Source organism: Bradysia coprophila (assembly GCF_014529535.1).
Source record: "Bradysia coprophila strain Holo2 chromosome IV unlocalized genomic scaffold, BU_Bcop_v1 contig_81, whole genome shotgun sequence".
Classification (NCBI taxonomy): Eukaryota; Metazoa; Arthropoda; class Insecta; order Diptera; family Sciaridae; genus Bradysia; species Bradysia coprophila.
This window is the reverse complement of record NW_023503375.1, coordinates 2,216,156-2,229,076: the sequence shown is the minus strand read 5'-3', so window position 1 is coordinate 2,229,076 and position 12,921 is coordinate 2,216,156. Positions and strand designations below refer to the sequence as shown.

The following is a 12,921-nucleotide window of genomic DNA, read 5'->3' as shown; positions in this document are numbered from 1 at the left end:
TATCTCGTGATAAAGAGAACAGAAACATTAACAAGGAAAACCAGTCAATGAAGTTCAATTTTTAATTTAAACTAGTCATGTTACTGAAGTGATAACAGTGAAGTAAACTGTTTCGTAAACTACTGTTCTGTATGTTGTGAGAGATTTTACCTACTGCATCCCCGCAAAGTGAGTCATTAGTAAGTACTTTTATGTAACTGTCTATTTTGCCTTGTGTGATTGTAGCGGCTCAGACTGCCCTCACACTTGGCAAAATAGGGAGTTCCAAACAAGTAGACATAAAGTGTACTTATGGGCCTCGTTTCGCTCGAGCCCGCACGCAGTGCGCTTACTATAATCGGACATTTACATGGTCTCTGTTGTAATCTACTATTGAATAGGACACTAAGCAGTGTACAACAAACGAAGTTAGAGATTGTCCTTGATATTACGTCGTCTGTAAATTGTATATGAGTGGTTTGAAGGACTAGATTTTATTTTAAATTTAATTGATGGAGTGAATTAAAACTTAAAATTTCAATATTACAATAAGCTGACCAGAAGACCTGTTGTATAAATTCATTACTTTCCAATAAAAATAAATTTCCGTTCGTATGACAATACTCGCAAACATCTTAGATGGAGAATACATTGACCACCATACATTTATGTGAATATGGTTAGACACTTTGTTATCACGATGAACCACATCAGTATAACAAGGCATATCGGCATCATCAGCAAATATTAAATTGAATTTGCTATTCTCTATTTCTAAAAAAAGAGTGGAAAACAGAAATTTACGACAGAACTATTTCAATTAATCCAACTTTTTTTCTAATTATAATGTCGTTGGTGAGTGTATGTGATTACGAGCAGAAGGCAATAGATATATTGCCCAGAAATGCATTGGATTACTATCGAAGCGGTTCCGATAATCAAGTCACATTACAACTGAATAAAACGGCCTTTCAAAGGTACAGCGAGCGACTGCGATAAATAAAAACTTTGCCTCCGGTCGAATGACGATCTTTTTTTAGACTGAGAATTCGTCCCAGACACCTCCGAGATGTATCGAACCGTTCGACGTCGACAAAAGTGTTTGAATTTAACAGCTCAATGCCCATTGGTATAGCACCAACAGCCATGCATAAAATGGCCCACGATGATGGTGAAATTGCCACAGCTAAAGGTATACAATCGCTTTATTGTCATTATTTACACTCAATAAATTTTATCGATGAAAATTAGCCGCTGGAAAACTCGGTACAATATTTATACTTAGTACATTATCTACAACGTCCATTGAAGATGTGGCTAGACATGCTCCCGACACCCACAAATGGTTTCAGCTGTACATAAGCAAAGATAGAGAGCTAACCAAATCAATGGTTCGCCGAGCTGAGACAAACAATTTTAAAGCACTCGTTTTAACAGTCGATGCACCCATGTTTGGCATACGACGGGCTGATGTTCGAAATAAATTTCAGCTTCCATCTCATCTACAGTAAGTAACAGATGAAGTGATTCATTATGGTTTTTGCTTCGTCTTTTTTTAATAAAACGAAATTACAAAAATGTTTTTTCTTCTACGAAAAAAGACTGGAAAATTTTATGGGAAACGGCATTGTGAACAGTGATGGAGGATCTGGAATAAATGAGTATGTGAAAAAGCAATTTGATTCGTCAATCACATGGAAGGATGTGAAATGGTTGGTTGGGTATGTTTGGAAAAATTATTTTTTTTCTTTTCATTCGTTTATCATATAGAAATAGGAAAATCAAGAAAAAGTATAATTTCGACACGTCAACTTAACAACATGTAACATTGAAATATATTTTCGTGTTCATTTTCTTTAATGGTTCCCAGGAGATGTTGTGCATATTAGATGTTTTGGGTATCCATGTGTAAACATACGATGTGGTGTTCAAGTGTACGCACCTGATCCTTACGCAATTTTAACCTTTCATTGTTTCCTTTTGCTATGTACACATTGTATCCATTTAGGATGAGACTTAATTTCATACACACACGACCCACACAACAGAAAGTTTCGCAACTCATTAACCACAACGTTTCTGTTTGGTTTGAATGTTTTTTTTTCATCTAATTATCACATTACACCATTTAGTAGTAAGAAGAAAGTGGTTGTGCTGTTTGCGTCTACATTCTCTTCTCTTCGCATTTAAGATTCACCAAACTTCCTGTCATCTTAAAAGGAATATTAACGAAAGAAGACGCATTGTTGGCTGTGGAAACTGGATGCAAAGGAATCATCGTTTCGAATCACGGTGCTAGGCAACTGGATACCGTTGCTGCTTCGGTAAGATATATTTCAATGTTGACAACGAACGTTGTGAACAATGCCTCTTCATTGTAATTTTCTCCAAGATTGAAGCATTACCCGAAGTCGTAAGAGCTGCCGGCGATAAGCTTGTTGTGATGTTGGACGGTGGTGTTACGCAAGGAACGGACGTATTCAAAGCAATTGCGTTGGGAGCGAAAATGGTGTTCTTGGGACGACCGATTCTGTGGGGACTAGCGAATGGTGGTCAGGAGGGAGTGGAAAATGTTCTGAAAATCGTCCATAATGAATTCGATACGGCGTTGGCCCTGTCCGGTACAACGACGGTTAATGATATTACTAAGGAGTATGTCATTCACGAAAGGGAATTGAGTAAATTGTAATCAATTATGTTGAATTATATTGTCGCAACATTTTTCCGATTAGAAAAAAATCCAAAAATATTTAATTGGGAGAAAATGTACACTTTCATTCCATTAAATCGGCAATATGAACCACCTGCTATTTATACATGTATCCAGTACCGTGCAAACAAATTGTATTTAATTACCAGAGCCATTCGTTCTGCCGAAAAAAAGTGAGAACTTCCACACTTGACACGAAAACCACTCAAAAACACATTAGCCAAAATATTATTTCAGTTCATAAATCTTTCTACTTTACAAGACGAAGGGTATATAAGTGCTTAGGTAAACAGATTCTTTCGCTCTACTTCACATTCATCCGTAAATTAATCGTACATCAACGATGGCTATTTGTATAACTTTGATTGTAAGCGCCATGTGGGAATTGAAAAATTTACATTCTAAATATAGAATTCATATTCATGAAATACATTCGGACTGACTACTTCCGAAACATCGTCAGACATATCGTGCAACACTGCAACAGGGCCCGATTTATTGTGAATTTTATCTTTCGCAGATTTTGACAGGAATTTGGGAAATCTAATTACGTGCTTTATGGAGTCCTAGAAAAGGCGACATATTGCATGAAATGTTTTAACACAAAAGTGCGTTGTTTTCATTCAGTATGTAAAGTTCTGCGTCATTATATCCGTTCTCTCAAAGCCCGTTTTTCGCATTATCTGAAAAGCATATTGTACTGACTTGATGACACAGCCTGTAATCGCGGATTTGCGCGAATTTTATCAGTCTTATCGAATTTTCACGAATTTTTGCAATTTTCGTCATTTCTGAGTAATAAAATTAATGAAAATTGGCGAAAATTTTCGGAAAATTTTTAACGTTTACAGGCTCTGCTTGATGAGAAATTTGTTGTTTCGACCAATGAAAATGTAAAACAGCTTTGGTCTACTGTCCGTTCAGATGACATAAAAAATTTGATTTGCGTACTCAAACGCACCAATTTTCATATTATTTTGACATAAATTCTGAGTACGTTTAATATGACTTGGCCGATCGGCCATACCTGTTCTGTACTTCCATATTGATTTCGAAAAGAAGGAAATATTCCAACAAGACAGTAATGTGCTATTTCGAACTAGGGTCAATAAACTCACCCTCGTGACGTAAACAAATATTCCCCAAAATGGCAGATGGTTATAAACTTTTACTTTGAAGGTAAAGAAACCTCCGATAGCTCTACAAAATTGCAATACAAATTTCTTTGGTTATGTAGCGGCTTGTACTTCAATACAAATTACAATGTGAACACATAATATCCCTCCGCAAAATTGGTTCATCACGATTTTCGTTATAAAAATACAATAAATGAATCAACGCACCACTTAAATAATGAAAATTGTAATATAAACGTATAATGAGTAGTTTGTTTTCATTCCGTGGCAGGCATGAGTTCTCGAATATGATTTTTATTTTCCTTTTTTTTCATATATTATGTATAAATAGCACATGAGAGTTTCGTGTATATCTACTGCATATTTCGGTGCTTCAATCACGCAACTTATGATACTTATTATATTGAAGACACACACACCGTTTTTATAGAATTTTATGATCACAAACGTTTCATTGCATTGTTTGTGAGATCACTATCTTGATCGTTCGGCGCGTTTTTTTTCCTTCAACATTTCTTTTGACAATTATTCTAAATTTTGATTTAATATGTGGTCATTTAAACGAAATTCTTTTTGATGAATAGTGTTCTCATGGTGTGATGCCTCAATAAGAAATGTTTTTTTGTTGTTGTTTTAAATAAAATAACTTTCAGCCCACTAAATCATCTGATGATATCATTGATATGATAATTCGTTGTCTAAAAAGACGTATAAATGGAGGATGTCCATAAATGACGTCCGGTTAGAAGGTATTGGAGCTCTTAATTTTTTTTACAATTCTGCCACTTGAGCAGATTTCAATACACTCTCTTTTAGGACGTCAAAAATACAAGTCTTCCTCGTTAAGAAGAGAAACAAATATGCAAACTCTACAGTCGAAGGCAGTCAATTTTCAGCATAAATTTGCTTCAGCTTCAGCTTCAGCTGATTCACACATACAATCAAAACGCGTATGACAGTGGTAAAAACGTATAAAGACGTATAAACGGTTGTGATTGTTTGTATGGATCAGCTGAAAAACAGCTGAAGCTAATTTATGCTGAAAATTGACTGCCTTTGACTGTAGCAATGCAGTAAATGCAGTTGGTTCACCTTTAAAAACACAATTTTAGATTTATCCGAGTTTTAAAAAAAATGACTTCGCTAAAGGATTTTCAAATTTGGTGTCAAGATATCATGACCTAGAAACAGTGTATTAACCTGTCACTTATAAAAATAATGACAAAATCTGAGTAACATGGTTCTTTCTATAGTAAAGTGCATGTTAAAAAAATTGAAGTACAAGATTTGAAATCAGACAATTAAAAATACTTTCATCGATGGAAGTAATAGACCCAATAATAATACCGGTCATATGCTTGCTAACAAACCCACGTGATATAATAAAATAGATGTCTGGGTACCTCACAGTGTGTATACCGGATAGTACGTTTATTTACCGATAAATGGTGAGTTAATTAGAAATTCGTCCAATAGCTTTTTGATCTATCTCTCGTCCTCCTTTGTCCGAACTTCATTTAAGAACAGTTAAAAACGCACTTTTTATGTAAATATTTAAAATGTTGATGAATAAGTACTTAAAACATCAATTCTCTTTAATGAAACAAAACGTGGGTACAATTAGGTCTGTTATATAAAAAGTGTATGATGTGCACTGAATAACAATAGAACCAATTCATACACACACAAAAAATGAGTTGCCTATGCCGAGCTGAAAAACCCTCTTCGAAATATTGTAATAAATTACGACAGTCACTGCCGTCACGTGTCACAATATAATCAGTGATTAAACGTCGGACAGAAATAGGAACTATTGAGTAATCCCGACGCTTAGTGAATGACCATAAATCATTTGCTCTTCTATCATTTATATGAGTTAATAATCGTCCTTTGTTTGTGTTTTTGGTTTAAATGGGCACTTCAAAAGACACACAATTAGTAGACGGAATATTATTCAAAAGATTTCGACAACAAATTCCAATGGCTCTTCACTCTTTTCATAAAAATTCTCTTCGCGGGTATATAAAGCAATTTACAACTAAAAAGAGCAACAGTTAATTAAAACTTTTACATAAATAAACCATTGCACGGCGGGTGTTGGTTTTTATGCTATAGCTGTACACACAGAGTGTATTACACACAGATGCACTCATATAAACGAGAGAAGAAAAAAATATTAATCGAAATGAGCTTTAATATTTTGATTTTATTAAATGCTGTTATATCCATAATGGAACCTATTTTCAAATCGCATAGGGTGCACTTTATAATACACAGCTCTCTCAGCTGGAAACTGAAAATATTTTCCAATTGATTTAATGGTTTGAATGTTGTTGTGAATGGAGTTCACGTGTAATTATTTCAAAGAATAATTATTATACGTAAGGTAGGCACTTATCAATTTGAAACCGATGACAGAGATGAATTTAACGAGTTTTCGAGGCATGTGATCCCGTTATTTTCTCTTCGCAGCCATACGTCGATAGTCTGAAGTGCGTAAGTGATTTATTATTTAAGGAAAATTATTGGAAATTTATTCAGAAACAATTTTTTCTTGCACATTTACACAGTGGGCTTGAAAAATGAACAAGAAGCAGTGTTCGTTACAAATTTTTTTAATAATACGTGCTTACGTAGTGAATAACCTTATTTTCTCCACTCAAATGCGGTCAGAAAATGGCGTTTCTTGACGCTCTCTATGACGACAGTTTCGATAAGGTTTTTTTTTATTTTCTCAACTCTTGTTTATCCCAAGCTGTCATTTTGTTTTGGTTTTGAAAAATGGTGTAACAAATTGATTAATAGTTATTTGCATCACTTGGATTGAAACCACAAAATTACAGTATACGTGTGAATTCGTATACCGAGAGAATAATGTTTGCATAAGTATATATGTTTCGTCGAGACGAAGTCTCCTGTGATGCACACAATTTTACACTCGTCACACCATAAAATACACAAACAACAAAACCAAATATAATACACACCGTTCAAGGTTGAACTTGAATGTATAAAAGAAGAATGAGAATAAAAACGAAACCGAAAATACGCGATATAAAGCCGAATGAGTTGATCGTTCGATGTGCATCACGCTACTCGTAGATACGGAGAGTAAGCTCTGCCTTCGTATCAAATTTCTGTCTTTGACGAATAATATAAACAAACTCCACCATTAAGTAAAACATCGCCTGGATCCCTAGACCTGTTTGCAAGGTCTGCTGAGAAAGAACTAAAAAAGTGTGGTTTCCGATAACTTTTGACGCGTTATATTCAGTGTTTTCATGGTTTGGCGAGTGTGTAACGGCGTGAATACACTAATGGATAAAATGGTAATTTTTTTACCAAGAGGAGAAAATAGAAAATTCGCTTGAATTGGAATTTCCTATTTTCTCCCCGAGATGAACACATAATTCATTTGTCCAACCAATCAATTTGTTTCACTATTTTTAATCAAAATAAAGTGACAGTAAAGAAAAAAAAAACTCCAGTTCTTCTATTGCAAAAAAAGAGTTGAGAAAATATTAATTTTCTCACCTGAGCGCATCAACAAAACGCCATTTTCTCACAGTCGAATGAAGGAAAAATTATGTGTTCGCCTCGGGGAGAAGAAAATTCAAACTTGAGTGAATTGCGGCCAAAGTGACGCCATTGATCCTATTTTCCCCCCTTGGTGAACAAATAACTATTTCCTAGATGAAATTTTTAGAGTTTAACGTGCTAAGCCACAATATTGGACGTTAAAAAGTATATAATGCGCCGAGTAAATGCAATTAATTTAAACAGCAAGTAATTAGAGTGAAATTTTCGTATCCGTAGTCAATGGCTTTGCTCTCCACTCACATCGATAAAATTTAATTGATTTCGTTTATAAATTTTAACGACATTTTCATTAATTTATTAATTGAATAAAAACATCTCCCATTTTACCGTATTACCGTTAGTTGAATGTTCACGTTTTTATTCATTTTTTTTATATTAAAGCTATAAGCTAACTATGCACCATAATACGATCAAAGGTCTGGTCGTAATCCTACGTTAATTTATTCACAAATTAATAATGCGAAACTTTTAACCATGTAATTTGGGTTTTTGTTTGGTTATATTTTAATGACATGATGTAAGGTTGGTTGGTTGGTTGGTTTTTTTTTCTTTATGTTTATATTTCAAAACAAATAAATTAAGATTCAGATTTAGATTGTAATATACGGATTTTCGTCGATTAATATAGCATCTAAAGAGTCGTCTTTTAACCCAAAGAAGGTATACAATTGAATCCTACTAAATAGAAAGTTCACGTTTAGTTTTTCTGTTTTACCCAAAATGGACATTAAATGTTCATGTTTTGCCATATAGCTGAAGAAACATTGTATAATGAATTTTGACATAGCATTCGGTTTTTGGGTTAACCAAAATTTTATGTTTGATAAAAGATATAAATTCGATAACGACGAAAAAACTCTGGTAATTCGTTTTATCGAATCAGCAAAGAGCAAAACGAACAATAGCCTAAATTTCGTAGAAATAAAAAAGTTAAAACGACTCTTTCGAAGTCAATATTTGTTTTAGATTCGAAATAAAAAAAAAAACAAACTTTTTCAATGAAACATCAACAAAACCCCCGACAAAGGCACATTCCCAAAAGATAAATAAAAAATATCGCAAATCTAGAAATGAATTCTAATGCTTCATTCAATGGTTAACACATAATACATTTTACTTTTGGATTTTAATTTTAAAGGGATCCAAAAAATTGTTGTTATATGAAACTCCTGAGGAAGTGTGGTGTTTTATTAAAGATAGATATCTGTTTTAATTAAAAAACCGATAATCTATTTAGAGACAGGACTTGTCAGCTGTCATTGAGATAAACGGCAAAAATGAGTGATGTCCCCAGGCAGGATAGTGTTCTCTTATAGATATAGTAAAAAGTATGTTAAAACGAAAGAAGTAGCAGATTTGGCATCAAACACTAGACATACTTTAACAAAAAAGTAGAAGTAACAGATTCAATCGTTATGACATGACGCTATGACGAGACTCTTTAGAGCGGTTTCAACTTCGCATTGATTTCCTAAAGAAAACTTCCATTAAGGAAGTTCCATTAATCCTTTCAGCTGTTCGTGGGGACTTTTCGATCATCTTCTATAAAGTCTCACTTCGTTGAATACGGGATTTTTCGATACATACACTTTTGTAATCGACCGATGGTTGTGCGAAATTCCCACCGCATTCATTTTTTGTCATCCTTATTCGAGAAACTCCATCTCCCTCCATTGGAAAATAAGGTTTTTAGGAAACGTCAGCATCAAACTGACCACGGCTTTATCATCTATTATCGACAACGATGGATGCAGTGGTGAACGCACTGAACTGCCACCGAAAAGGCGCGAATTCGATCCCCGCTGCAGACATAGTAGGAATTTTTCTACATAGAAATAGTACATTGTACAACGTCCCTAAGTCCACCCAAGCGACAAAATTTTAGCAGAAAAAAATGGTTCATATGTGACGTCACAGGTCACAAGCATATTGCATATGACATTACTGCGTACTCACACGCGTGTTCAAGCCATTCAAGAAAAATGATTCGAACAAAATAGACAACATCATCGCTATGTTTGTTAGACCTGTTAATCATGTTATCCTCCAGACAAGAAACATCGAACATATCGGCAAAAGATGTGAAAATGTAAGCCATACGATTAAGAACAGTTACTGAAACGATGACAAAAGCTAAGTAATGAATGACGTTTTCGTGTTAGTGGTGTGTGTGATATAATTTTTCAATGAATTTCGGGTCATAATTCCTCTAGGTAGTCTACCTCTATGGTAATGAACTCATACTGACGCCGTTTTGCGTATAATGTTAAATGAAATGAAGTAAAAGATTTTTTAGTACATCGAAAATACTTGAATCAAATCAAGTAATAGATTCTGTATCCGATATGCTTGCCGTCTGTGAAAGGTTCAACGACGTTCTTTAGAGTCAGAATGTTGAACTTTTTGATAAAAAAATCAAGAATCTGACAAAACATAATCTTAGACTTTCCCACTTCTACCAACAAAAATGGACATCTATACAGACTTGAAACTTTTGAAATCCTTTTAATATAACCCTGTGTATATTCAGCGACACATCATATAATATACAATGCGTTAAGGACATAACGTGCAAAAAGTTATTTCGTTCTCTCATTTTTCTAAAATAATAAAAATGTCAAAGCTCCAAATGGAAAATTCTTTTGATAACCCTAACCCCGTTTTGCCGGCAACAATAAACATTCTTTTTTGCCACTTGCCTCAAACGAAACCTTTTTTTTTGCTATAGTTCCATCAATAAAACCTCTAAAAATATAAAATAAATTTAGGTCTCCTTTAAAGCCTCAAAAGCATATTATACCGTGTGTAGTTGAGTGATTGTAATGCAACATATATTTCTCTCTGTGCACAGTATACACATGAGTCTCATGAGTGTACATATAAATAAAAATAATCTTCACCTTACGTTTAGCCCATAGTATCGATTATTTTATATCATTACCATGTTACGTTTCAAAAAGGCTTTGATGGTGTCTTCATTTACTATGAGAGATATATGCAATTCTCCATAACAACACGTATACGGTAATTTATGTATACGATTTTCATATAATCGTATAAATATGTTGGTCCGATGTCGACGAGCTATGAATGTAGCATATTTATATAGGTATACACACATGTCGTAACCATCCGGACCAAATGCTTTTACCAGCAGAAACAAGAGAAAAACATATATATATCGTGACCTTGACTCTTATTATGTTTTTTTTTTCTCTTTTTCTTCTTTATGTATACATAAGTTACATAGATGGGTTCGGTTGTATTAAAGTGGTCTTTCCAAATAAAATTTTCTTATTTTTTGCGATAACCGAGAATGAGGTATAGTATGACTACAACATTACAAACGGGCATGATACATTTTTTTTGTGCTGATGTTTCACAGTAAGCACAACTTGGAAGCAAAATATTCAATAAAATTACACGACATGGAATATTTTATGTATATAAGTGGAGCTTATGAAGTAGAAGGGTCCCCGAATAAACCACTCTATATATCTATGCATGTTGAAGCCAACGCTAAGATCTCTCGAAAAGGTTAAGTTTTTATAGACATGCTCGACTCGAATGAGAATATAAATATTTAGAGTGTGATGGAAGTGAAAAAGTGCTCCGACTCTTTTAGGTTTTAAATATGCAATATGTATGCACGGTTCCAAGGCCATTGTTTAAATAGAGAAGTTTTGGAGGAAGTGAATTCATATAAATTCTGAACTTACCGAAAGCATCGTCATTTTGCCTGTTAAGGTAAATACGTAATATTGTGACAAATTTTATGACGAATCGTCAGGTGAATCAGATGAAACAGACGGTATTTTATGACTGTGGCAGATGTCATCCAAAATATTATAAATTTTTGAAAATTATTATCGATCGTTTGGTTTCCGTGTACGTGTACACTGTACAGTCGTAGGTGTATGAATATGAATATCTCCAAAGAAAATCAGGTTAATGGAACACTACGGAAAATCCCGTTATTACTTCAATTAATCTTGTTCCGTCCTTCAACTGAATTCTCTTACTAGATATTTGTCTCTGTCACTTTTGTCCAATTTTCACAATCAATCTCCGCGACCGGTTGCACGTTATTATTTATCGGAAATAGTTCCATTCGGAATGGCCAAAGAATAAAATGCTTAGTCACACAGACATAAAAATAGGTAAGGCAAACAATAAATATTTTCCTGTTTCTCAACAGGTTTCCAAAACAAAATATTTACATTCGTCTATTGTCATCGTTTTCATTTCATTTCTATTGTATACCTGAGCTATTGATTTAAATATGGGTCTGGTTGATAAGAATCTCCAATACATCAACACGAAAACGAAAAGTTATTTTTAGAGAAAGGATGAGAACATGGACGATCGAATAGAGAATCATTATGAACGATATAAATTTGCAATAACGGTCGATAAATTGAGACAATTAAATGCATGTTTGCCCTATAAACCAACCGGTCTTGAGTGATATGATGGGATAGAGAATTCAACATAGCGTTTCTAGGTTCAACATTGACTGTTAAATACACCAGCAGGACTTAACAAGAGATATGATAGAATAGAGAAATCAACTTTAGTATAGGCTTAACGTTGACTGTTGACTGCAGGACCTGATGGAATAGAGAGATCAACATGTTGTTTTTAGATGTTGACTGTGATTATGGCTTTCTAGCGAGGGAGAAACTGCTTCGAAAAATGCTGTACTATAACTTTGTAAGAAGCTGAGAGTCAGGCTGAGCTAATGACTTTAACTTTACGGATAATTGTAAAGTGAGTATTTGTTAAGTGATTTTTCTGGGCCCTGTACCATGACTTCCCGGAGCAGTCTTCCAATCGCTTTCTAGGTTAGAAATCTTTTGAGTCTACTGTATGTAGACTAAGGCCTCTTTGAATGTGTTTCGTACAGAAAATGGAATGTTTTATTTGTGGGAGTCAAAACAGACATTTCATGCAACTTTGTAGACGTAAAGTAGGCAATTTGGCATCTCAAAAGTGTTCATGCAGAATTATCTTTATTTTTGCGCAGTTGAAGCGTTCTGGGCCCATAACCTGTTAGCAGGGAGTAATTAAACGACCGGTGAGTAAAAGTTTTAACAAAGAACTAATATTCATGATTTGGCCCTAATACCCAGCAGCTAAATCTCACCACAGAATGTAGAGAGAGAAAATAGTTTAGTTACTTTCAACATTGGAGCTAGAATTCTATGTTGCAATCGAATTCTTTAATCTGACTTCAGCTGTGACCAAATTCTTATTTTTTATCGCAACAAAACTTAAAATATTTAATAATAGTCAAGTAATTAGAGTGAAAACGTGTTTCTTACACATTCCACAGTCGTGAATGTATATTATACTTAATGTTCCATTCATAGCCACATCTGAAATCCAAATCCACTCACTACACCAACAAAAGAAATCTACAAAGAACCACACGTATTCGATGACATGATTATTATTTTTAGTTCAACAACAGAAAAAAAGCTGTACAATCAAAGT

General features: G+C 34.2%; 2 protein-coding genes across 5 annotated transcripts in view; one reads left to right on the top strand and one right to left on the bottom strand.

Moving 5' to 3' along the window:
• Positions 1-12,921, bottom strand: part of LOC119072392 — a 90,386-nt gene that overhangs the window by 43,105 nt on the left and 34,360 nt on the right. The window contains exon 1 of one of the 4 annotated variants that reach the window (XM_037177605.1): positions 2,836-2,859. The exons of the other annotated variants lie outside the window; for them this stretch is intronic. Within the exon in view, the coding sequence (XP_037033500.1) occupies positions 2,836-2,844 (9 nt within the window). The 5' untranslated portion in view covers positions 2,845-2,859. Of the gene's footprint in view, positions 1-2,835; positions 2,860-12,921 lie in introns of those variants that run through there. 4 annotated transcript variants of the gene reach the window in all.
• LOC119072391 (peroxisomal (S)-2-hydroxy-acid oxidase GLO3-like) lies at positions 696-2,735 on the top strand. Its single transcript, XM_037177600.1, has 6 exons — positions 696-956; positions 1,020-1,171; positions 1,231-1,486; positions 1,581-1,700; positions 2,171-2,303; positions 2,372-2,735. The coding sequence occupies exons 1-6, from the start codon at positions 826-828 to the stop codon at positions 2,666-2,668; spliced, it is 1,089 nt and encodes a 362-aa protein (XP_037033495.1). The 5' UTR covers positions 696-825; the 3' UTR covers positions 2,669-2,735.